At 44.3% G+C, this 25,158-nt stretch overlaps 2 protein-coding genes across 6 annotated transcripts in view; both read left to right on the top strand.

The window, feature by feature from the left end:
- The window catches only part of RSKR (ribosomal protein S6 kinase related), a 44,843-nt gene extending 39,885 nt beyond the window's left edge, over window positions 1-4,958 (top strand). For 2 of the 3 annotated variants that reach the window (XM_077480423.1, XM_077480424.1), the window contains 4 exons: window positions 1,082-1,171; window positions 1,686-1,774; window positions 1,858-1,968; window positions 4,469-4,958. In XM_077480423.1, coding sequence (XP_077336549.1) covers window positions 1,082-1,171; window positions 1,686-1,774; window positions 1,858-1,968; window positions 4,469-4,693 — 515 coding nt within the window. In that variant the 3' untranslated portion in view covers window positions 4,694-4,958. The remainder of the gene's footprint in view (window positions 1-1,081; window positions 1,172-1,685; window positions 1,775-1,857; window positions 1,969-4,468) is intronic. The other variant, XM_077480425.1, reaches the window with a different exon arrangement.
- A 16,852-nt stretch (window positions 4,959-21,810) lies between these two features.
- Window positions 21,811-25,158, top strand: part of SPAG5 (sperm associated antigen 5) — a 191,205-nt gene continuing 187,857 nt past the window's right edge. For 2 of the 3 annotated variants that reach the window (XM_077480426.1, XM_077480428.1), the window contains exon 1: window positions 21,811-21,909. The gene's annotated coding sequence lies outside the window, so the exon portion shown is untranslated. Of the gene's footprint in view, window positions 21,927-25,158 lie in introns of all 3 variants that reach the window. The other variant, XM_077480427.1, reaches the window with a different exon arrangement.

Genomic DNA, 25,158 nt, shown 5'->3' on the forward strand with positions numbered 1-25,158 from the left:
GCTCCGGTCCTCGATCTCCTCCATACGGAGCTGCAGTTCCACCGCTGCTAGGGAGTGAGCATCATGTTGGGACTCAAGCGCGGAGACTCTCCGCTCCAAGGAAGTCACCGACAGTTCCTCCGTTGTGAGGCGTGTGCCTAGGGAATGAACTTCCTGGCGAATCGCGGCGATCTCCTTTCTATGGGCGGCCTCCACTCTCCCAACAATGGTCTCAATGTCTGTTTTCGTCGGGAGGGCTTGCAGGATGGCCTTTAACTCCGGGTCCGTGCGGTAAAGCAGCGGCAGATGAGGAGATCCACCCGGGTCCGCCGATGGGGCCGCCGGGGAGCTCGGATATAAAGTCGGGCTTTGTGAACCCACAGAGGCTGCCTGAACGTCCGCTTGTGTCGGGACTGGGGAGCTCGTGCCACGAGGCTCCGCCATCTTGGATCCCGAGGCGCTCTGGCCCGAGCGGCTAAAAAGTCTCTGTAGGTCTCCGATAGCCTGGTTGTCGGTGGCCAGGGTAGCCCCGTGTCTCGTCCGCTGGCTTGCCCGCTTCTTAGAAGATGGCATGTCCGGTGAATTAGTGTGGTGTTGCCAAGGTGGGTGCAGGGTGGCCAGGAGCTCAGGCAAAACACGTCCTCACTCGGCCATGTCCAGGCCACGCCCCGACAAAATTCGATTTTATTGGATTTCTTTTAAAATAGAAAATATTGTTTTTTTTCCAAATTTCCGCTCTTTTTTCGCTTGTATCACAAAAAATAAAAAACGGAGTCGTTAATAAATAAGACCAAAATAAAGCTCTATTTGTGAAAACAAAATGATAACAATTTAATTTGGGTACAGTGTAGCATGACCACGCAATTGTCATTGAAAGTGCGAGAGCGATGAAAGCTGAAAATTGGGCTGGAAAGGAAGGGGGTGAAAGTGCCCTGTATTGTAGTGGTTAAACTCAGAAATCATATGTAATTTTTTAGTTCATAGATGCTTTGACAATAACCAAAAATATTGTACTACCATGAATCTGTGATGTGGCGTACACTAAGAAAACACTTCCAAGACTAACTGATACATCTGACAAGTTTTTTTTATTTTTCAATAGGGCACTTGAAATTGGCAGATTTTGGACTTTCTCGACACCTTCCTTTTGGAGAACGTGCATACACCATATGTGGCACCCTTCAATACATGGGTAAGGGGAAAACACACTGAATATGAACATTAAACAAAAGGCCAGATGTAAGATAAAGACAGCTGTTTGCATGACTAGTTGTCTAGAGAATCGGGAGAATATTGGCAAAGCCTCTGAACCTTAAAGGGGTTGAAAAATGCATTCTATGCATTAAGGTGAAAAAACACCTAGCAGTCACTGACCCCCCAGACCCCCCGTTTTACTTACCTGAGCCCCCTCATCTCCTCGGCAGGGATGCGCTGTCCCTCTTTCCACGGGGTCTCGGCTCTTGATTGGATAGATTGATAGCAGTACAGCCATTGGCTCCTGCCAGAGGAGAGGAGCTGCGAGAGCCCCCGGAGGACCCCAGAAAACACAGTTCGGGGCCACTCTGTGCAAAACAACCTGCACAGTGGAGGTATCACATGTTTGTTATTTTTCAAAAATAAAAACGATCCTTTACAATCACTTTAATGCTATAAACTGTAAATACTCAAGAACAATATGTTGGATTTTGTTTGATTTGTTGTTCTAGCTCCTGAGGTTCTTTCTGGAGGTCCCTACAGCCATTCAGCTGACTGGTGGTCTTTGGGTGTCTTATTGTATGCACTTGCAGTTGGAGAGGTAAAGGAAAAATTTGGTAATTTATATGCATAAAAAGGCACGCTTAGTACTAAGCATTTAATTTGATTGTTCTTTATATTTAGTTTCCAGTTTCATATGCTAGAGACCACATAAGTATGCTGGAGTTTGTCAATCAAGCAGAATTCATTATTCCGGAGTCTTTAAGCCAAGGACTGTCCTTTCTTTTAAAAGAGGTATGCTGTGCTAAGAGCCATTTTCAAGGTATAAAAATACTGTTAGACTGGTATGGGAAAGGAAGATGTAATATTGCTCACAATGATCAGGTACTAAAGAGTCTATGAGCTTGTTCAATAAAGCTTTAACAAAAAAAACCTTGGAACCTGCTTCTAACACGTTTCAATAGAGAAGTGAAAATGATTTATATACAGTAAATATCATACAATGTCATGAGATAATAATATGGGTTGAGGAGTATAGCAATTTTGAAATAAAACAGATTTACAATGCCATTAAATTTCAGTCTTACCTTTATATAATATTATGAATCCCTTCTGTGATATGTCTAAACCAGCCTATCTTAAGCTTTCCAACATAGAGGAACCCTTAAAATAATGTTCTGGTCTTAGAGACATCTACTAAAATGACTATATCTGCAACTCATGATACATTAGTGGGAAGAATGCCCCTTACGCTTGTGGTCATTGGGAAGAATTACCCCCTTACAGATAGCTAAAAAGATCAATGGTGTCAGTGGGAACTTATCTGAGAGGCAGAAACTGCTCCTTTCTCAAGGAACCCCTAGCAACTTCTGGAGGAACTCTAGTTGAGAAACTCAACTGGTCTAAAGAAAAAGAAAAAAACAATCCAATATCAATAATCAAATACTAACAGTTTAAATTAATCCCTGGGCAGCAATACTATAATAAACATGAACAATGTGAAAATATGAGGATAGTGCTGTAAATCAGTACATACACAGTGAGGGAGATTTAACAAAACTGGTGCACACAGAACCTGGTGCTGTTTATAGTAACCAATCGGCCTCTAGTTTTTATTGTCAAAGCTTAATTGAACAAGCAGAGTTAGAAGCTGATTGGTTACCAGAATCTGTGTGCACCTGTTTTAGTATAATGTCACAAAAAAGAAAGCACAAACACGCATATAAGCAATGTAACAAAGTTGAAAACTCAAATAAAAAATATTTATAGCATACAATCCTGTGTTCATAAAAGAAAAACCAAAAAAGTCCTCTCCAGGCTTCTGTGTGATTATAACCATGAACAGCAAGTTCAAAATATTTTAAATCTTCAACCCCAGACAACACCCAGTGAATCTTCACTCAAAGGGGATTTCCAATAATGATCCCTTCACCCACACATTAGGAATCGCATTCACCCAAAGTGACTGCCTATCTTATTACAGATTAGGCTAACAACGCTTGTATCTCCTTATCCTGGTTAGAGAATCCGATGACCAAGCATCTGAAGCAATGTATATACATAAACAATAGTGCACTTCTCGTTACTATGCAAGAAATTTAATACTGAAAATGTATCAATATACAATCAAACAGTGAATTTATTGTTCCATAAGGTTCAATATAGAAATAAGTCCATGTGCCAATAGCAATGAAGGTGTATCCAATTCATCTCCAGATAATGATATATCCCACTGGGTGGCAAACCATGTGAATTGTTAAGGAATTCCACCATACACATGTGCCCTGCACTGTAATCAAGCCTTTTACCAGATGGTTGTGATCCCCAATTACAGGGATCAAACACATCCCGGTGTCTATAAATTGGATCAGTACGGTCCACTGGGTTTCAACATATGATATTCCCCAATACCAACTGCCACAACTTCGGATCCAACTCAGACAGCCGTCATAGAGGAAAAGTAACATAGGCTGCACATAGCGTGAATAGTGCTAGTACATGTTTATTGTTAAAAACACCACAAGGTACTCACATGATTAAGGACAATAAAAAGCATTTAAACCACATAGAGCCTCGCTGACAACCAGCATCAGCGAGCATAAAAGACTTCACACGTTCGTAGCCCTGCCCAACTAGTTGTGCGTCACAGTGGGTCATCAGGGGAACAGGAGAATATACGTATGACGCCAGAGAACAAACACATTTATAGACTGCCTCAGTCACATGGTCAGACATTCCTTGGGAAACAATGGCAATCCTCCAAAACACATCTGCTTCACAAAACCCCAAATGGATGGATTGGACCATAAAGAGTGACTCACATTGTGTAAAACCATCAGTACAATTTTTATTATTCATTAAAAATACACTCATATTCAAAAGGATAAAAGAGGCATATCTCTCACTGTGATCCAGACAGTACTATATATAGCTGAGCTGACATTTCAGAGGAACATGAAAGATCCACCAGCTGCCGGACACTTTGCTCCTCTGGCTTGCACCATTTTCATAGGGTTACACTAAACTCCTTCCAACTTAGCTGACAACATTAAGGTTTCGTCCCTACGTGTTTTGTCCTCATTGAACATTGTCAAGGTGATAGTCATGATCTAGGATGAAGAGGATCAGGGTTCAGATTGGCTGACCCTCCCCTTCAGTAGAAATCATGTGACTAAATGCCTAGACCTGTGGTGTCTAGCTGTCTCACAGTTTCAAAGTCTAGTTTAGCTTATCTAATAGTAGCTTGTGCATATTCCTGATTGTAACCGATGTAAATGTGTTATGCTCATCTTAGCTCCTGTGTAAAGTTTCAAGACAGAGGCTACGCCACTTCCATCAGTTCCAGAGCCATATTTTCTTCAGAGGAATGACCTTTGATCCCTTGCTTCTTCAGAAGTACCCGGTAGACCTTGTGTTATCCATGCGTAAATCAGAAGATTTAGATCTATCAGAAACTCATGCCTTTGAAGACTTTGACTGTGATTTCACAGAGACCTTGGAGTTTCCACGCCCAGCCTAAACTCCATCAGCTGCAACAAAATATAAAACCATCATGCCAGCCACTGCCTTAAAATGTGTGGAGTCTCATTCTGAATTTATGAGTGTAAAGTACTTCCCACCCTTAGCCTTTATTTATTATTGCTAAGTTTCCAATTTATCTAGTATAGATGGCAGTGTTTTTTAGCCATAAACCTTTTCTACTTGCCAATGATAGAATACCTATTTGTACACACCATATGATCAGCTTTTATACTTTTTAAATAAACAGCTGTTTTACTACTCTACATTCACTTGACTTCTGTGGTTCTTTTAGTAACTTCTGTGCTTGGTTTCAAGAAATACAACTTTCACATATAAACAATACAATTGCACAGTGCTCTATGTAAGGATATTTACAGTAGGTGAAAGCACACCAATGATGTACGCATTGGTGTTTCTTTACAGTCCATCCACATGCAGGGGCAGCTCCTAGACCAGGCTACTCATTCTACGGGGGGAGGGGGGGGGGGGGGTGCTGGGTCCTGAGAGAGTGCAGAACCTGTCTACGCTGTATAAAACCCACGTCTGACTGCAAAAAATGTATCAAGCAAATAGTTCACGTACAGTATCTGACCAAAAAAGAGTATACCCCTCACCTTTTTGTAAATATTTTATTATATGTTTTCATGTAACAACACTGAAGAAATTACACTTTGCTACAACGTAAAGTTGGAGACATGCTTGGCCAGTCCATTACCTTTACCCCCCAGGTCATGACTGTAGGAAAAACACACTTGTTTTGTACTCCTCACCTGGTTGCCGCCACACATGCTTAACGCCATCTGAACCAAATAAGTTCATCTTGGCCTCATCAGACCACAGGACATGGTTCCAGTAATCCATTTCATTAGTCTGCTTGTCTTCAGCAAACTGTTTCCAGGCTTTTATCTTTCAAAGTATTTATTAGTTTCAAAAGTATACAATCAAATAAGAAGTACAAACAATATCTCAAGATAGACATCAAAGATTGATCGGCCTTCAGTGAGACAAATATTTTGGACAGTGAAACAAGCCCTTGACCTCTGGGGGCCTTAGATCAATATAAATGAAAAAAGGGAACATAACATTAAAAGAACATGCTGTATGGCTATCAGAGTCCCTGGCGACACCAAGGTGAGGAGGACCAGAGGCCCCAGGGGGCCAACCCAGCACCCCTTACGGGAACTTGCTGTGCTAGGCAAGCTCAACCTAGGTCCCCCACGTCCTCCCGCACCCAATATAAAACCAGAAGGGTCCAAGGGATCAGTGAGTTTATGAAACAGGATTGAGACCTACAGAGGTAAGGCCATTAGACTTTTGAGACCAGTCAGAAAAAAAGTACCGTTATCCTCTGAATCTATCATGAGGCTAAAATGCTAAGAGACTGAAAGAAGACGAAGACAGGGGAAAAGTGGGGTGAAGAGACACAATAGAGAGTAGAAAAAACAACTAAGGGAAACCAGAAGGATCTGAGAAACACCAGATGGGCTAATAACACTAAGGAATCGCACAGTATATCTAACTGGAAGGGGTGTTCCTCTAGTATAGGGGATAAAGCGATGGTAGGGGAAAGAAAAAAAGGGGGGAGCCAGTCGACAGAACCGACGCCGGGACCCGAGCGCCCAACAAGCCAAAGTATGCTATATGCCAGTGATGAGGGAAATGCCCACATGCTGGGCCCAAGGTTCCCAAACTAATTCAAATTTGTCTTTATAGTCTAATAAAATGCTAGTCATTTTCTCCTGGGTCATAATCCAAGATATCTTATGTTTGACTGCCCGTAGGGAGACTCTGGGCTGTTTCCAAGATTTGGCTATGGTGATCTTGGCTCCCAGCAGCATAAAGTGGATCAAGATGTTAGTATACTTGCTATTTTGTGGGATGGGGCCATTCAGGAGGGCCACAGAAGGGGTTCTAGGGATCTGAATATTTGTTACCTGATTGATCAGGTTGAACATCTTCCGCCAGAATGGTCTGAGTTTGATGCATTCCCACCAAGTGTGGACCATCGTTCCTGCCATGTCACATCCTCTAAAGCATAAGGGATTGGTCGAGGGAAAAATCCGGGCCAATTTAATCGGGGTCAAATACCATCTAGTCATCACTTTATTGTTAGCCTCGATCAGGGAAACATTCCTAATTCCTTTATAGGCTCTGGAGAAGGAGGAGAACCAGGACTCTGGTTTCCATTGAATGAGAAGATCCTTTTCCCAGGCCAGCATGAAGGGTGTTTTACTGCCATTCTGGGCAAGAGCTTGGTATATTACCGAGATCCCCCCTCTCTGATCAGTGGCTTGACCACACCACACTTCATAATCGGAAAAGCGCGGAGGTCCCGGTTTCTCCCTCCAGATCCCAGGAAGGTAATGTTGAATCTGAGAAAATCTAAATAGTTCCGTATTCGGGAATTCTAGCTTCTTTTTGCAAAATTGCAGGGAGATAGGGCCTGAGGGTGTGAAGAAATGACCGATTCGGTACAGCCCCTTGTCCAACCACCACTTGAAAGACTTAATATCCGTCCCTGGAGGGAAGTCCCGATTATTAAAAATATGAGCGAGCGGGCGAGAGTCTGACACTAAGGATTTGTTTGTTTTAAGCTTATCCCAGAGGGAGAGGGATTGTGAGAGGGTTGGCGAGAGAATGGGGGGGCCTCTCTTTGGCGGGGACCCAGAGCAGGAAATCTAAGGTATATAATGGGGCGGCCTGTCGCTCTATTTGCAACCATTCCTGGTTTTCCAGCCTGGAATATACAGTAGATAATTGAGCAAGTCTGGCCGCTTGGAAATACCAAAGCACCCGCGGGACTCCCATCCCCCCTTGTTTTCGAAGCCTAAAGAGCGTGTTACAGGGCAATCTGTGACCCTTCTTCCCCCATATAAACTTAGTTACCTTCCTCTGAAAGGATTTAAGGTGGTCAGTCCTGATGGCAATTGGCATCGCTCTGAATAGATAAAGAAGCCTGGGAAGGAGAGTCATTTTAAGGGAGTGAACCCTGCCCAACCATGAAAGGTCATGCTTTGCCCAATTTTGTACGTCCAGCTCCAACTTCTTGTAGATGGGAGGGAAGTTGGCCGAGTATAGTTGTTCTATTTTAGGAGTGAGTTTGATCCCCAGATAATCAAGGGACTTGTCCCTCCATGCGAATTCAAAGTTGTTCTGCAGGCTACTAACTATCTGCACCGGGAGTGAAATATTAAGGGCGTGAGATTTGGCAAAATTGACCTTGAGGCCAGAGGCCACTGAAAAGATCTTTAGGGTTTTATAAAGGATGGGCAGCGAGGTGATTGGTGAGGTGAGGAAGAGCAGTAGGTCGTCTGCGAACAGACCGCATTTATGAGTTTGGGCTCCGCACGAGACCCACTGTATGTCAGGATTCGTGCGGATGGCAATGGCTAGTGTCTCGATAGCTAGGGCAAAGATTAAGGGGGATAAAGGGCACCCATGCCTAGTGCCTCTAGCTATGGTGAGTGGTTGGGAGTAGTGGCCCAACAATCGAATAGATGCGGTCGGATTCGAGTAGAGGGCATGTAGGGTGCCCAGAAACCTGTTGCCAAATCCCCAATGTTCCATGAGCGAAAAGATATATGGCCATTCGATGGAGTCAAAAGCTTTATGTAGGTCAATGGACAACAGCATACCTTCCTGTTTGGGACCCCCTATCCAGTTAGATTGAAAAACAGAGATGATGTCTACTGCCCTGCGAGTTAAATCTGGCCCTTGTCTTCCAGGGATAAATCCAACTTGGTCCTTATGGACATATCTGCCAATAAAGGATGCTAGCCGGTTGGCCAGGATCTTTGTAAGTATCATTATTTATTAGAGATATGGGCCTATAATTCTCTACATCTTCCGGGCTCTTATTCGGCTTTGGGATAACCGTAATGAATGCGGTATTCAGCTGAGGATCTAATGGGGCACCTTTTGTGATTGAGTTGAAGAATTTTGCCATATAAGGTGCTAAGGGATCCACAAATGTCTTATAATATATTGCAGAAAGACCATCAGGCCCCTGAGCTGAACCCGTTTTGAGGGATTTCACGACCTCCCTTATCTCCTCAGCCGAGAATTCCACTTCCATTACATCTCTATGGTCAGCCGATAGTTTAGGCATGGGCAAGTCTCGGAAGAGGGCATTGCAGGCGTGACGGTTGCCTGCTTGGGTTGAACTGTAAAGTTTGGCATAGAAGTCTTGGAAGGCCTTCAGTATTTTGACGGGGTTAGCCGAAAGCGTTTGCCCTGCTACCCTAATTTTAGGGAAAAAGTGAGAGCGAGACTTAGGGGTCAATTTGGTCGCTAGCATGGACCCTATTTTATCTTTCTGGTGATAAAATCTTGCGCTGCTCCAGCGGATATCTTTCTCTGTCCTAACCGTTAGGGCCAAGTTTAGTTCCAATCTGGCCGCATCAACCTGCTCGGCCAGAGCCCGAGAGGGCTGTTTCTTATGCTGAGACTTCAGGGTTTTAAATTTAGTTTCAAGGTTTTGTATGGCGAACTGTCTTGCTTTTTTGTTGCGCGAGGCTATACCTATAATTTTACCTCTAACCACAGCTTTATGGACTGCCCAAAGGGTTTCCGGAGAGATCCCCCCCCCCACCTCATTAAGGCTAAAATATTCCTTCAAGGAGCTCTCGATTTCCTTGGAGACCAGTGGGTCGTTCAGAAGAGATTCGTTGAGTCTCCAGTGTGTCCCTGTCCTTTTCGTAACAACATTGTTCATTGAAATGCTAACTATTGAATGATCTGACCAGGGAACGTCGATAATGGAGGCCTTTCGGGTGGGTGGGATCAACTCCGGTGGAACCAATATATGGTCTATCCTAGCGTAGGATTGGTGTGGTGGAGAGTAGTGTGTGAAATCGCGCTTGGGGTTCAAAAATCGCGCTTAGGGTTCAATTCCCTCCATATGTCAACCAAGCTGTGACTGTGAAGGAACCTCGCAATAGATAAGCTGATTTTGGTGGGGCGTGTTAATTGAGAGCCAGGGGGTTTGGATCTGTCAAGGCCCTGATCAAAGGCAACATTGAAATCCCCCCCTTGAAAAGCACCTTTCCCTCCGTCAGGGGGAGTAAGGTTTTGAGAAGGTCTTGAAAAAATTTAAATTGTCCTGTATTGGGGGCATAATATGATATTATGGAATATATGTTGCCCTCAATCAAGCCCCTGACCAGTATGAACCTGCCCCCAGGGTCGCTATAAGTAAAGGAGTGTTCAAACTTGCACATCTTGGCAAAGAGGATAGCTACCCCTTTAGTCTTGTTCTCAGCATTAGCTAAGTAGAAATTAGGGTAGTGTGGATGGAGGAATTTAGGGCTGTACCAAACTGGGAAGTGTGTTTCTTGTAGGAGAACTATATCGAGTTTGAGGGAGCGATAGTGGTCAAGGGCTAATCTCCTTTTTCTGGGGGAGTTTAGACCCTGAGTGTTGTGAGAGGCAATACGGAGAGCCCCCGAAGAACTACTTGAATCAGTCATGGAACCCTGTGAATGGTGAGTTGTGTAAGTAAGCTGCTCTTACCCGAGGATGATCCCCTACCCTGAGGACTGGCTGGAGGTGAGGAGGTAGACAAGTACAATATGGGCACCGTGGTCCCGGCTCGGCTTGGCGGCTGGCTCCGAAGAGAAAAGAAGAAGGGGAGAAAGGTAAAGAGAGAAACAAACACATATGAGAAGACATCAACAAATAAAGACTGTAAAGTCTGGGGGAAATTACCCCCCATAGACCAGAAGGCCAAAGGAGCCGGCACCCTAACTGAGGGACGGCTGTCCGTCCCGCAAATACAAGAACTTGTCTTCGCGGGAAGGATGGAGGCGCAAGGGGGTCACCCCTGCCCCTAACTGAAAATTTAATTTATAAAACCAAACAAAAAAGCCTAAGACACCACATATGAAAGGTCATATAAAACAGAAAATAAACATGAACAACTTGCGATAGAAGATGCAAAACTAGCAAAATATATCTGTCACATTCCAGTCCAGCTCGAAGGTAGAAACCGTTCGGTGGGTTGTTAATAATGTGGAGGAGCCATGAAGGGGTAGGCTAGGAGGATAACGATTGTGTGAAGCTAACAGTTCCTCCACAACTCCCCTGTGAGGGGAGAAAAATCAACCAACATGGCCGTCAAAAAAAAGGGCCCGAAAGCCCCGGGCAGGTGGACTAACTACCCCTCGCCCAGGGGCAGTATGAGGATCCTCCCGAACAACAAAAAAAAAAAAAAAAGGGAACCTATTCTGGAGGTGTCAGAAAAAGTCCTGCAGGGGGACAAGGTAGAGTAGGAGCCCAAGGCTCACAACAACAGAGGGAAACCCGTCCCGAATTAGTGACCAAACTTAGAGAAAACCAGTTTGAGGATCCTGAAGTCCTCGTTAGGGGGGTCTTCCATCCCTTGATTTCTTGCTCTTTCCGGATGTCCAAAGGGGGGAGACCGGGCTCGTTGGTTGTGGACGCTTGGTTGAAGCTGCAGCGTTGGCCGACACTTCCATGGGAGCCTCCTGTGAGATAATCTTCTGGTGGAGGAGAAGCTTTTCACCTTCCTGCAGACTGGAAAATGAGTAGGTGCGTTCCTGGTAGGTAAATTTAACTGCGAAGGGAAAAGCCCAGCGGTATTTGATCTCCTGGTTAGAGAGGGCCACGAGAAGCGGTTTCAGGGCTCGTCTATTCTGAATGGTTGATGGGGACAGGTCAGCGAAAATTTGGAGCTGATGACCGTGGCAGGAGACCTGTTGCCTCAGTCTCGACTGCTTTAGGACCTCTTCCTTTACTGCATAGAAATGTGGCTTCACTATGATGTCCCTGGGGGAGCCATCTTTTCTCAGGGATCCAAGAGCTCTGTGGGCCCTGTCTAGTTCCAGTCGATGTGAGGGAATATTTGGGATCAATTCCTTAACCACTTCCCACCCGGCCAATGCGTATATACGGCCGGGTGGGAGCCGCCTGCTCCTGATAGGACGTTTGGGAACGTCATTCAGGAGCAGCGGGATCGCGCGCGCGCGCGCCCGCGCAGCGGCGCGATCCCGATGTGCTCGTGTCACCCGGACACGGCACATCTCAGATCGGCAGGAGGGCTCTGTGATTGGCCCTCCTGATCACATGACGGCCGTGTCCAATCACGACCGTCATGTGATGTAAACAAACAGCCGGTTGCTAGGCAATCGGCTCTCCTCTCCTCACACGGAAGTCACCGCTGAGGAGAAGAGAGCAGATCGCTGCAGCCGGCTGATGATCAGTGAGTATGGGCTGCTTTTTACAGCTTTTTACTCACTGATCATCAGTGTAGTGTACACACACAACACACCACACAGTACAAACACAGTCCCCACATATGTCCCCAAAACACACATGTCCCCAAAACATACATGTCCCCAAATAATAAAAACACATGTCCCTAATAATAAAAACATGTCCCCCACATATGTCCCACTAAAATCACATGTCCCAATGATTATCTGCACACATATGTACGTGATCACCTGCACACATATGTACATGATCATTTGCGTACATATGTCCGTGATCACACAAACCAATTATTATACACTTAACGGAATTTTTTTTACCAAAAACATGTAGCAGAATACATTTTGGCTTAAATTTATGACAAAATTTGATTTTATTGGATTTCTTTTCAAATAGAAAAAAGAAAATATAGTTTTTTTTCCAAATTTCCGCTATTTTTGCGCTTATATCGCAAAAAAAAAAAAACGGAGTCGTGAATAAATAACACCAAAATAAAGCTCTATTTGTGCGAAAAAAATGATAACAATTTCATTTGGGTACAGTGTAGCATGACCGCGCAATTGTCACTGAAAGAGCGAGAGCGCTGAAAGCTGAAAATTGGGCTGGGAAGGAAGGGGGTGAAAGTGCCCTGTATTGTAGTGGTTAAACAGTTCCTGGACTACTGTAGACACATCAGAAAAGGACTCAGGAAGGCCACGGATCCGTATATCATATCGCCTGGACCTATTTTCGAGGTCGTCGATCCTAGATAGGGCCATATCCAGTTGCTCCTGAAGGGTTTGAATGTGTGCTGCATTTTGGTTCATGCGTGACACAGTAATGTTCAGTTTGCTTTCAATTGCTTCCATTCTAGAACCTAGGTTGGCAAAATCAGACCTCATGTCATTAGTGATCTGTGCTGCGGTGTTCGCCAGACCCCTTTCCAGGAGGGCTGACAGTTTGATAAAAAGGTCTTCCTGCGGAGAGACAGAGTCCTGTGCAGGCATGGGTGGGGGAGGTGTAGCCATGAGACACGGAGATAAGGGCCCTAATGGAGACAGGGCATTATCTTCAATGTGGCGGCTCAGCAGCGATTCCGTGGAAGCTGGGGACGGAGTCTGGGGATAGTGATGACTACCCTGGGCCACTTGTGAGTATGATAAAGTTGCAGGGGTTAACACTTGCCTGTGTTCTGTTTGCTTGTCCCCCGTGGCTGTGTGAGGCTGTGAGGTATTCTGGACGGCGGCCATCTTGGTACACCCCCTCCTTCTTGCTTTGTTAAAATCCGGTCCCAGATCACGTCTGGCCGCCGGACCAAGCATCTGCGGGTGTTCCCGCCGGGGTCACCGAAGCGGACGGGGTGGGATGGAGCTGTTCGGGCTGACGCTGTGGTGCCACGGGCTATTGCGGAGCAGGGGTGATGCGGAGCTCCTGGCTTAAGCGGCCATTACAGAGCGCCCGCACATGCGCACACTGTTTCCAGGCTTTTTTGTGCATCATCTTTAGAAGAGGCTTCCTTCTGGTATGACAGCCATGCAGACCAATTTGATGCAGTGTGTGGCATATGGTCTGAGCACTGACAGGTTGATCCACCACCCGTTCAACCTCTGCAGCAATGCTGGCAGCACTCATATGTCTATTTCCCAAAGACAAACCTCTGTGTATGATGGTGAGCACATGCACTGTAGTTCCAAAATGTCTGGGGTGCCAAGGTTCGCCATCACTGGCCTAGGCCATCTTTATGTAGAGCAACAATTCAATTTTCCAGATCCTGAAAGAGTTCTTTGCCATGAGGTGCCATGTTGAACTTCCAGTTACAAGTATGAGAGCGCAAGAGCGATAACACCAAATTTAAATCAGGATAGAGAGCTTGGACTTTTTATGCACGACAAAACATAATGTAGAAACATATTTTTTTTTATAGAAAAACAAAGAAAACATATATTAAAATCCACACTAATGGACCAGCTAATGGTTAAAATATTGCAACTGTACATAACCCTTAGGCAACTTCATGGAATACAAGAGAAAGACTTATTTCATGATACAATAAATCTCAGAGTGCGGTTATAATACGACATTGCGATGTAAACTTGATCTTGCTCTACATGTTATGCTTCATGCATTTCTTCAGGAGCTTTAAGGTGATGTATAGTAAGAAGATGTAAACTGCAGCTAAAAACAAACAGCAGGGCAGCTGCTGAAGAGTTGAATAGTCCCATCAGAGAGTATGATTAAGATATAGACAATCTAACTTCATGGTAGCTAACAAATATGAGAGTAGGAGAGTTTTTTTGGAGAGCCAAGGTAGATATGGTTAATGGCATGAGGGAATCACTCCCAGAAATAAATAATGATCCTTTTTTTTTGTCAACATCTCCCGGTGTTTCTATGCAGCGTCAGCTGGTTATTTTTGAAGAGTTCTTATGTCAGATGACCTAGTACTTTGCTTGTTTGGGGTTCTTTTGTTTGGCCATATATTGTACCCTTAATTTTTGGCTGTAATCATTATAATGTAAATTATGATACATCATTTGTTTAATAACACCAAATTTAAGACACCTGCTCCCCATTCACACCTGAGACCTTGTAACACTAACTAGTCACATGTTACTGGGGAAGGAAAATGGCTAATTGGTCCCAATTTGGACATTTTCACTTAGGGGTGTACTCAATTTTGTTGCCAGCAGTTTAGACATTAATGACTGTGTGTTGAGTTATGTTGTATTTTATACAAGCTGTACACTCACTACTTTACATTGTAGCAGTGTCATTTGTTCAGTGTTGCCACATGAAAAGATATAAATTATTTACAAAAATGTGAGGGGTGTACTCACTTTTGTAACATACTGTATATGTGGTTTAAATTTGTATTTATCTTTTTGCATGGAGTTTCTCAACCATGGAAAGTTGGTTGAGAAGCTGTGTATTCCATTTTGCAGTATTTAGAGATGAAAGTTGCTTTAGGGAAACTCCATAGGTGTAAGCTGTAGTGCAAGAGAGATCCGGAGACTACAGGAAGTTAACCTAAGTGCAACTATATTAGACTTAGATGAACTTTAAAGTATTACTAAATCCACAACAGTAAAATCAGTCTGTATATGCAGTAAAGCATGCTTGTTATGCTTACTGTGAGACCTAAGGGGGTTAATCCCCCACATTGTGTAAAAAGGCTGCATGATCCTGTCTTCTTTGATCCTTCCCTTCTTCCACAGTCCCCAATCCATCTGCTGATATCACAGAGCCTTGGGGGCACTCTGCACATGCTCAGTTTGGTGTGTATTGCTAGAGAATTGTTTTCTTTTTGGGAAGGTGCATTTGATCCACACAGGTCCAATCAGCACTGTCCAGACAGAGGGTCAGGGGTCCTGCGGCCTCATAGAACAGTCAGAGGAGAATGAAAACTCCTACAAGCTTTAACCAGTGCTCAGCCAGACCCTGACAGAAGTCACAAGACTGCTATATATTGCTGATGAGAAAAGGTATTAAGCAGTTTATAAAATAATTGCATTTCCATGTTGTGTGTGAAAACGCTAGCCCCCAAACCAATGGATGGGACTTTTAAGGCAACTTAGAAAGCAAGTAGAAAATTCTATAAAAAATAAATTTTTTACATACATTTAAAAGTACCCTGGCCTCCTGTTTTTTGTTGTGGGTGGCCCCCTTTGGTGGCCCAGAGAGGGAAGTTCCAGTGGTTGTCCATGCCTCCCTAGGCTGGCCCTCCCCTTTTGGTGTGTGTGGTCGCATGTGTGCTCCAGCGGTCTGTGGACGCGTGATGTCATCCCGCATTACGTTGGGGTAATGCCACGCATCTTTGTTTTGGGAGGTTCCCATTCTATCTCCCAGGCATGCTGATACGCACCACGCATGCGCCGGCGTTCCATTGCAATATTTAGGAGGGCCTGGGCAGTTCCATGCTGCATGTCCCTCTACTGCATAGAAGGTTGGTTTATGCAATTTTTCTATACTTACACTTGTTGAGGGTTAATGATTGGAGGATGTTTTGGTGACTAGTAATCTGCAATGAGTACTACCCTGAGTCTTTTTCAAAAATACATATATTTTTGAGTTTATGTATACAGTATACTTCTCCTATATAGATTTTTACATAATAACAGTATCACCCTACTGATTGTGATCAGCCTCATTATATTAGTCATTAGATGACTTATGGGACAGTATTAAAGTCCTTTGTTGATGCATACACAGAGTATAATTGATACTCCTATATACATATATATTTTATAGAGCTCCTATCCGTTTGGAGGTCTGGGAGTTGGCACTGGGAAACCTCTGTGTGGGTCACCTGGAGCCTAGGATGTGGGAGTGTATGGATGCCCCCTTAATGACTGTGTGTCAAGTTATTTTGAGGGGACAGCAAATTTACACTGTCATACAAGCTGTACACTGACTACTTTAAATTGTAACAAAGTGTCATTTCTTCAGTGTTGTCACATGAAAAGATATAATAAAATATTTACAAAAATGTGAGGGGTGTACTCACTTTTGTGAGATACTGTATATTTAGAGGGGATGTGGCATGCTGAAGGTTTCTTACCTTAAAGCGGGATTCCACCTACAAAAAAAATATTAAAAGCCAGCAGCTATAAATACTACAGCTGCTAACTTTTAATAAATAGACACTCACCTGTCCCAGGGTCCAGTGATGTCGGCAGCCGAGACCGATCGATCGCTCGGGTCTCGGCTGCTGCCACCACCATTCTGGGTGAGGGAATCAGGAAGTGAACCGTTGCGGCTTCACTTCCCGGTTCCCTACTGCGCATGCGCGAGTTGCGCAGCGCACTAAGAATGGTCTGCGCTGTCTCTGGGACCCATGTGTGTCCCAGCAGACAGCGTGGCAGGACAGGAAACAGCATAGACTCCCGTGGGAGTCTATGCCCGGAAGTGGGTGCAAATACCTGTCTAAGACAGGTATCTGCACCCCCCTCCCCCCTGAAAGGTGCCAAATGTAACACTGGAGGGGGGAGGGTTCCGATGAGTGGAAGTTCCACTTTAGGGTGGAACCCCGCTTTAAGTAAAAAAATAAACTTCTGCCTTTACAACCACTTTAAGTAACAGGCAAATTTAAATAAAAAATGTAATGTAAATTAAATTCTCTTTGGCTAACACACTGAAAGAAGATACAGCAACAGGTTTTTTTTTTTCTTGTGGAAAATGTATTCCTTATGAAAATAAAAAAAAAGAAGTACCCCTGATCATTGTTAAACGATTTATCCCAATCTCTCTAACTGAAATGTTTACTTGGCAGCTTGGTCTCTAAAGGAAAATGCAAAATAAAGAATCTAAGAATTTACATGCAAGTTTAGGAGGAGATGGGACCCATTCACAGTTGTGTGTTTTTGCAGCACACAATAGTAGAAAACGACCAATAGTGATAGCAATCAAGTAAAAAAATATATTTAAAAAAATGAAAAAAAAAAATTTGATAAAGTTAAAATTATAATAAAATATAGAATTTTTTATTTTTTTATTGCCTTAACCCCCATTGCCCCTGCGCAAACGCAAGCCCAGGGTGTGCACGCATATGTAAACATGTGTAACATATCACTGTGAACAGCACAGTGAGAACAATAATTGTAGCGCAGGGGGTACTAGTTAATTCTAAATTTATAAGTTGTAAAGGCTTTTTAAGTGTCAACTATGGTGATTTTTGTGCACCACAGTTTTTGGAGATATCGTGGAAGCACGCAATTTTAAGACATGGAATGTTTGTTATCTATTTACTCTATGCAACTTCATCTTTTATATTTTAACTAAAAATGGGTATTATATTGTGTGTTTTTGTACTAAAATTCATTTTATTATATTTTTTCCTGAAAATTCGCATTTAATAAACAGTTATCATGTGACATAAAAATTTGCAACTATCACTGTTTTATCCTACATGGCCACTGCTTTCAGAAAATATATAATGTTCTGGGGGTTTAGGTAATTTTAGTGCCATAAATTAATGAATAATAAATGAAAAAAAGTTCTCTGGAGCTGAAATGGTTAAAGCAGGTGATGAGGAGGTAATGGAACACCTCCCTAATGCCTGTCAAATGCTCTCTGAAGGACGATCCAAACACGGAGTGCACTTCAGAGATGAAAGCAAGTTTAATTGCTTGCTGCGCTGTGATTAACCACTTGCCCTCTGGAAGGTTTACCCCCCTTCATGACCAGGCCATTTTTTGCAATACAGCACTGCATTAATTTAACTGACAATTGTGTGGTTGTGCGACACTGTACCCAAATAAAATGTATGTCCTTTTTTTCATACAAATAGAACTTTCTTTTGGTGGTATTTGATCACCTCTGTGGTTTTTGTTTTTTGCGCTATAAACAAAAGAAGCCGACAATTTTGAAAAAAAAACATTTCTTACATTCCGCTATAAATCATATCCGATAAAAAAATGCAAAAAAATGAATTTCTTTATCAATTTAGGCCAATATGTATTCTGCTACATGTTTTTGATAAAAGAAATCCCAATAAGCCCCAAGACTTCACTGCCTGTTTCCCTTATAGGCAATGGTGGCAGCAGCACCCGAGAGCTGATGGAAACCTCAGCTGGGGTGCAGACGTCGCTGGATTCCAAGACAGGTAAGTGTCCCAATATTAAAAGTCAACAGCTACAGTATGTGTAGCTGCTGACTTTAAATTTTTTGCTGGGGGGGGGGGGGGTGGAACTCTGTTTTAAATAAGTGCCTAGCCAGTGTTTATGTGTACTTTGTGCTGTGCTTTTACAAGGGGAAGTAATAGATTGTATTCCCTACTTTGCAGGACAGGGATTTGCCTTGTTTACATAGGCAGGGCTCTGTCCTGTTTGAAAACACGGTGATCAACATCTGCTGTGTTGAAATGCTTGCCGACTGTATACTGTATATATATATATATATATATATGGAGGCAAGGCGGCGCTCCTGTGTAAAATCACTTACCTGTATATAATTCTGCACTTCTGGGTTTGGGGCACGCAATTGCACTGCCGGCAACCCACTGTGGGAGCCAATCAACAAGTTCGATGGATGCAATGGACCTGCCGATTGTTTGGGATACAGACATAATGGCAGTCTGCCCATGTGAACAAGGCAGATCGCCGTTCTGTGAGAAGGGAAAGTTATGATCTTGTGTTCCTACAAAGCAGGAACATGGATCTCTGCCTTCCCATAGTACAAGCATCCCCCACACAGTTAGCAAGCACTCCCTAGGCACACATTTAACCGTTTGATTGCCCCTGATGTTGATCCCTTCCCTGCCAGTGTCATTAGTAAAGTAAGAGTGCATATTTTTAGCACTGATCACTGTATTAGTGTCACTCCCCAAACTGCCACTTAGTGTCCAATTTGTCCACCGCAATATAACAGTTCCGCTATAAGTCACTAATCGCCGCCATTATTAGTAAAAAAATAAATAAATAATAATGTAAATCTATCCCATAGTTTGGGGATGCTATAACTTTTGCAAAAACCAATCAATATATGCTTAAAGTGGTTGTAAACCCTTTACAACCACTTTAAACTACAGGCAAGCATATAATTAGGCTTACCTGTAGCTGCACTGGATATCTCTTAAACCTGCACAGTTTAGGAGATATCCCTGTATTTGCATGTGCCGACATCATGTGGCACATGCGCACTTAAGCCAACTGAAGCAACGGCATGTACGTGCCGTTGCTTCAGTTGTACTGTGCCGTTCCCGGGGGATCCTGGGCATGCGCGGGAGTGACGTCATCGCAGCTCCGGCCAATCACAGCACCGGAGCCGCGATACCAGGAAGTAACCTCCGGGATAGATTTTGCCGGGGGGGGGTAGATGAGGACGGCTGCAGAGGCTTTGTTCTCGGGTAAGTAATTCATGCCTTTATCTTGCAGGGTGTTTTTTTTTTTTCATTAGGCCGCGTACACACGGGCGGATTGTCTGGCCAACTAAGTTCGTCAGACAATCCGACAGACAGTCCGTCCAAATTTTGAATGAACGGACTTGACCACACACGATGAACAGACAGTCCGCTGAAAGCTTGCGCGATGACGTTTACAGCACGTACGACGGGACTAGAAAAACGACGTCCAATACACTGCAATGCAACCTTCGGCCGTGTAAATCCTTTCTGAGCATGCGCCATACTTAGTCCGTCCAACTTGCCTACACACGAGCGGACTGTCCGCTGAAACCAAGTTTGGACGGACAAAACCAAGTTTGGACGGACTGTATTACGGAAATTCCGAAAGACTTAGTCCGCCAGACTGTCCGCTGAAAAAATCAGCTGAAGCCCACACACGAGCGGATTGTCCGCTGAAACACGGTTCAGCGGACTAAGTTGGACAGACAATCCGCCCGTGTGTACGCGGCCTAGGGTTTACTGATACTTGTTACCAATCTACATACACTGCTCTATCATTGGAAGGTGGTCACAGTCACATGGGTGCATGGAAGTAAAGTCGCTGTAGATCCGAGGGGGACATGCAAGGAAAATAAAAAACAGCATTTTAGCTTGTAGATGAATGGATGGTAAAATCAGCAGAGTTTCCACTGATTTCAGAGCTACCCCTTAGATTTAGAGCGGCTGCACTTCCAAGTGCACTTGCAGTGCAAAGTGGATTCTCCTTACGTAAATAACCCCCATTGTCCCGATGTGCGACTGCAGAGATCAGGAAATGTCTCACAGCTTGAGATTAGCTCTCTGCAGTGCCGACTTCCTGGCGGGCTCTGCACATGCTGTTTGCAAACACGCCTGAGCTCATCCTTACTGATCAATACGGCTGCTGCTGACTTTAAAAAAAAATTCCGCAGGAGCCTGGACCTCCTCTTTAAAGGGAAAAAAACATATTTCTTATTATAGTAACAAGGACAGGACTCAGGAGGCATAGCTCCCAACTGTCCCTGATTTGGAGCAATGTCCCTCATTCCTCCTCATTTGTCCTTCATTTTTGTCTGATCTATATAGTTGTATATAAAATGCACTTTTTTGTATCAAAAAGTGTTTTTCAGCCCTAAGCCTTTCATCTGATTTCTAAATTGCTGTATTTGCGAATTCCAAAAGCCAATATAAAGGAATAGTAGTGGTAAAAAAAGCACAATTCTCCTTTAAAGGGGTGTGGCAAGGGGTGTGTCCTATGCCTGCGTACTTTTGCTGATAGGTGTCCCTCATTCCGATCTCAAAAAGTTGGGAGGTAGGAGGGCAAGAAATGGGCAGGCACACACACACATGAAATTGATTCCCACATGACACTGACAGCAGTGTGAAGCAATATAGATGGTGATGACATCTCACCAACATGGCATGCCCCCTCCCGAGTCACAGTTACAGTCTCTCTCAATGCCAGGTGGTACCTGCAGTCCAGACAGCACTGCCAGTCCCACCACCTGCTTGCCTTGCTGCCATCCCACACACAAGGCTCTGTCCGCTCTGCTCAGCTCCCTTGCACAATGACATCACACGACACGCTTGGGCACCATCTCCGCCACGCCTCCCCAGTGCCAACGCCTCCCAAACACACTGTAGCAGGCACTCAGATGGTCTTGGCTGGCTCTGATCCTGGAAATGTGTATGCACAGTAGTACCAAGCCAAGTATCACAACCATGTTTTTTTTTACTGGCAAACTTTACAAGCAGAGCACAGATAATCAGAGCTATACAAACTAATACTTGTTACCAATCTACATACACTGCTCTATCATTGGAAGGTGGTCACAGTCACATGGGCGCATGCAATAGAACAATGACGACCAGTGCAGATCAATAGAACAATGACCAGTATCACAGATTCACATCTACCAACCCTGCTGTCAAAACATGAAGTCACATGGCCCCGGTGTCACCACCCCCTGACGTAATGTTCAGACGGAGAAAATACGTAGGCGCCTAACGTGCCGTACTATTGGTAAATCGGTAAGGAGGCGTGGAACGCAGAGAAGGGTCCAGCTTACGATTTGCTTTTCCGCAGCCAATCGTAATCTGCGAGTGTCATTTGAATTGGAGGCGCTTGGGCAGCACGGAGAGCTGAGGTGAGGAATATTGTGAGGTAAAAAGGCCGGGAGATTGCATGAGGTGTGTCTGTCAGTGCTCCGAGCAGAGCCGCCGATAAGGGGGTACCTCGGACATAACAGGAGGGGCCCGGCCACTGTATGAGTAATGAAAGCGTGCTTCCCCGCGACACCCTTCCCTGCCCATTAATCTTTAGGGCCCCGTGCTATCATCTTTAGGGGGGGGCCGTGCTTTCATCTTTTCGGGGCCCCAGGAAGCGCTAGCAGAGAGAGAACTTTATATTATGATTTCTGTGTGGACTCTAATCACAGCCCTGCTGGCGGTCACACCCCCCCCCCCAAGCCATGCACACGATGAACCAGCCCACAACACCTGTATGATCACCATTGTGATGATTTTCCACAATCATGATTGTCTTGCTGTGCTGATCCTTTTAGGTCTCCTTTCCACTTGTGTTTGGTGTGATAAAAAAAATGCCATGTGTTTTTACCGCCTCCCAACCACTCCCCCTTATGCTGCAAATGCAATACTTTCGCATCAACAATTTTGCAGTGAACATATGCCATGAACACAATGCTTTTTCAATTATCCACACTGTTCAGCGTTTAACCACTTTCAATACAGGGCACTGCCCCCCCCCCCCCTTCCTGCCCAGGACAATTTTCAGGTTTCAGTACTGTCACACTTTGACAATTTCGTGGTCATGCGACACTGTACTCTATCTAAATTTTTATCATCCCCCCCACAAATAGAGCTTTCTTTTGGTGGTATTTGATCACCTCTGGGGTTTTTGTTTGCTAAAACAACTGCCAGTTTTTCCTCTTTCTGTTAAAAAAGGTTTTCGCCTTCACTGACGGGCACTGATAGGGCAGCACTGATATATGGTACTGACAGCCTTTACGGAAGAGCACTGACTGGAAACTGATGGGCACTGATTGGCAAATGTGATGGGCATCTCTGGGGTCTGAGCTGATAATCAATGCACTGTTAATCAGCGCAGATCCCCCCCCCCCCCCCCCCGCAATCTGACAAGGGACCCACGATCTGCTCTCCCTGTCAGCGCCAACCGAGGAAAGTCGTTTACTGGGATTTCCTGGTTACAGGCTGTAATTGGTCGCAGCTGATCACGTGGTAAAGAGCCTTCGTTAGAAGCTCTTTACCTAGATCAGAGTTGCGGTGTGTCAGAGTGACACCAATTGACACCTGCGGCTTATCCTGCTGGACGTCCTATGAGGTCCAGTCAGGATAATGAAACCACCACCTGGCCGTGATTCTGCTATAGGCCGGGAAGTGGTTAAACGGTTGTGGATCACCCACCATACATTTTACTGCAGCAGTGCCAGCTGCTCTGTGCCAGATCAAATGCCTAGTATGTGATCTGACACTACTGGGCTCCCACTGTGATCACACACAGCAGGAGCCCAGCAGCGGGTACTGCAGACTCCATGTCCGCTGGCACCTGCCAATTACTCAGGGCACAGGCAGATCAACAGACTTCTGCCTATATAAACGAGGCAGATTATCGTTCTGTCAGAAGGGAAGGCGTTGATCCTGTGTTTCTTCTAAGTAGGAACATGGATCTCTGACTTCCCCCTAGTCAGAGCACTTCCCGCAGTGAGTAAAAACAACCTAGGCACACAGTTGACCCTTTGATCGCCCCTGATTTTAATCCCTTCCCAGCCAGTGTGATTAGCACAGTCGCAGTGCATTTTTTTTTTTTTTTAGCACTGGTCCTCAAATAGTGTAAGTTAGTGTCCGATTTGTATGCTGCAATATTGAAGTCCCACTACAAGTCGCTGATCTCCACCATTACTAGTAAAAAAAAAAAATAATATCCCATAGTTTGTAGACACTAACATTTGTGCAAACCAGTAATCATTTAATCATTATATGCTTATTGGGATTTATTTATTTATTTTTTAACCAAAAATATGTAGCACGATACATGTTGGCCTAAATGTATGAAGGCGTTCGTTTGTGTGTTTATCCTTTTTTTTTTTTTTTTTTTTTTTTTCCTGGATATGTTTTATAGCAGAAAGTAAAAAAAAAATCAAAATTTTTGGTCTTTTTGTTTAGAGCGCAAAAAATAAAAAAATGCAGCGATGATTAAATACCACCAAAAGAAACCTTTATTTGTGTCAAAAATAGGACAGAAAATTTTGAGTACAGCGTCACACAACCACACATTTGTCAGGTAAAATAGCACAGTGCCGTATCACAAAAAAATGGCCTGGTCATGAAGGAGGTAAAACCTTTCAAAGCTCAAGTGGTTAAAGTTGTCTGCTGAACACAAACCATCCTACTGCTAGAGTGTGTTTAAGTGGTTAGACTAGGTGGTGAGGAGGCAATGTAACACCTCATTACTGCCTGTGATATGTTGTCTAATGAGCGATCCAGATGCTGACTGCTCCTCAGAGAGCAACACTAGTGTGAATTAGCTCATACATTTTTTTTATTAATTACTGGAGTACATGGCCATTCACTGTCAGCACTGCTAAAAGTGGGTACCCAGGTGCCCGCACCACAATCCCAGATTTTGCAAGGCAGGTCCGGATCGGCCTTAGGTGGGCCTACATTAGGGATGGCCGAACTGTTCGCCCGGCGGTCGGCTTGCGGCGAATTTTGCGTGTTCGAGATTTGCCCGATCTGAGGACTATTGCCACTATTTGTCCGGCGGACATATGTGTTTACAGTGTGAAAGAACTTTGACCCATGATGACACATCCATCATGGGGTATACAGGACAGCCAATTGAGACATTTCAGCACGTCGACAATTGGACATTCCCCCTACCTTATAAATAGACCTGATCTGGCGGCCTTTTTACATTCTGTCTTATGTCAGTTTAGGGACAGGACGCTGTGTGGAGCAGGGAGAGACTGTAGTGACACAAATCGCTAGCTATTAGGTCCACAAAGGTCCTTTTTAAGGACTGGTATAGGTGTAGTACAGTGTATATATAGGGTTCAGTGCACTGCTGTGCTGGTGATTGCAGCAGCCTGTCTTTTGTCAGTGTAGGGACAGGACGCTGTGTGCAGCAGGGACAGTCAGTTTAATCGCTAGCTATTACTATTCGGTCTACAAAGGTCCTTTTTAAGGACTGGTATAGGTGTACAGTATATAGGGTTCTGGTGCACTGCTGTGCTGGTGATTGCTGAGTGCACTGCTGACTCATTCTGCAGCTGTTTTTTGTCATTGTAGGGACAGGACGCTGTGTGGAGCAGGCACAGTCAGTTTAATCACTAGCTATTACTATTAGGTCCACAAAG

The sequence above is a fragment of the Lithobates pipiens genome, unplaced genomic scaffold (genome assembly GCF_037356315.1).
Source record: "Lithobates pipiens isolate NorthernLeopardFrog02 unplaced genomic scaffold, aLitPip1_a1.2 Scaffold_16, whole genome shotgun sequence".
In the NCBI taxonomy this organism is placed as follows: Eukaryota; Metazoa; Chordata; class Amphibia; order Anura; family Ranidae; genus Lithobates; species Lithobates pipiens.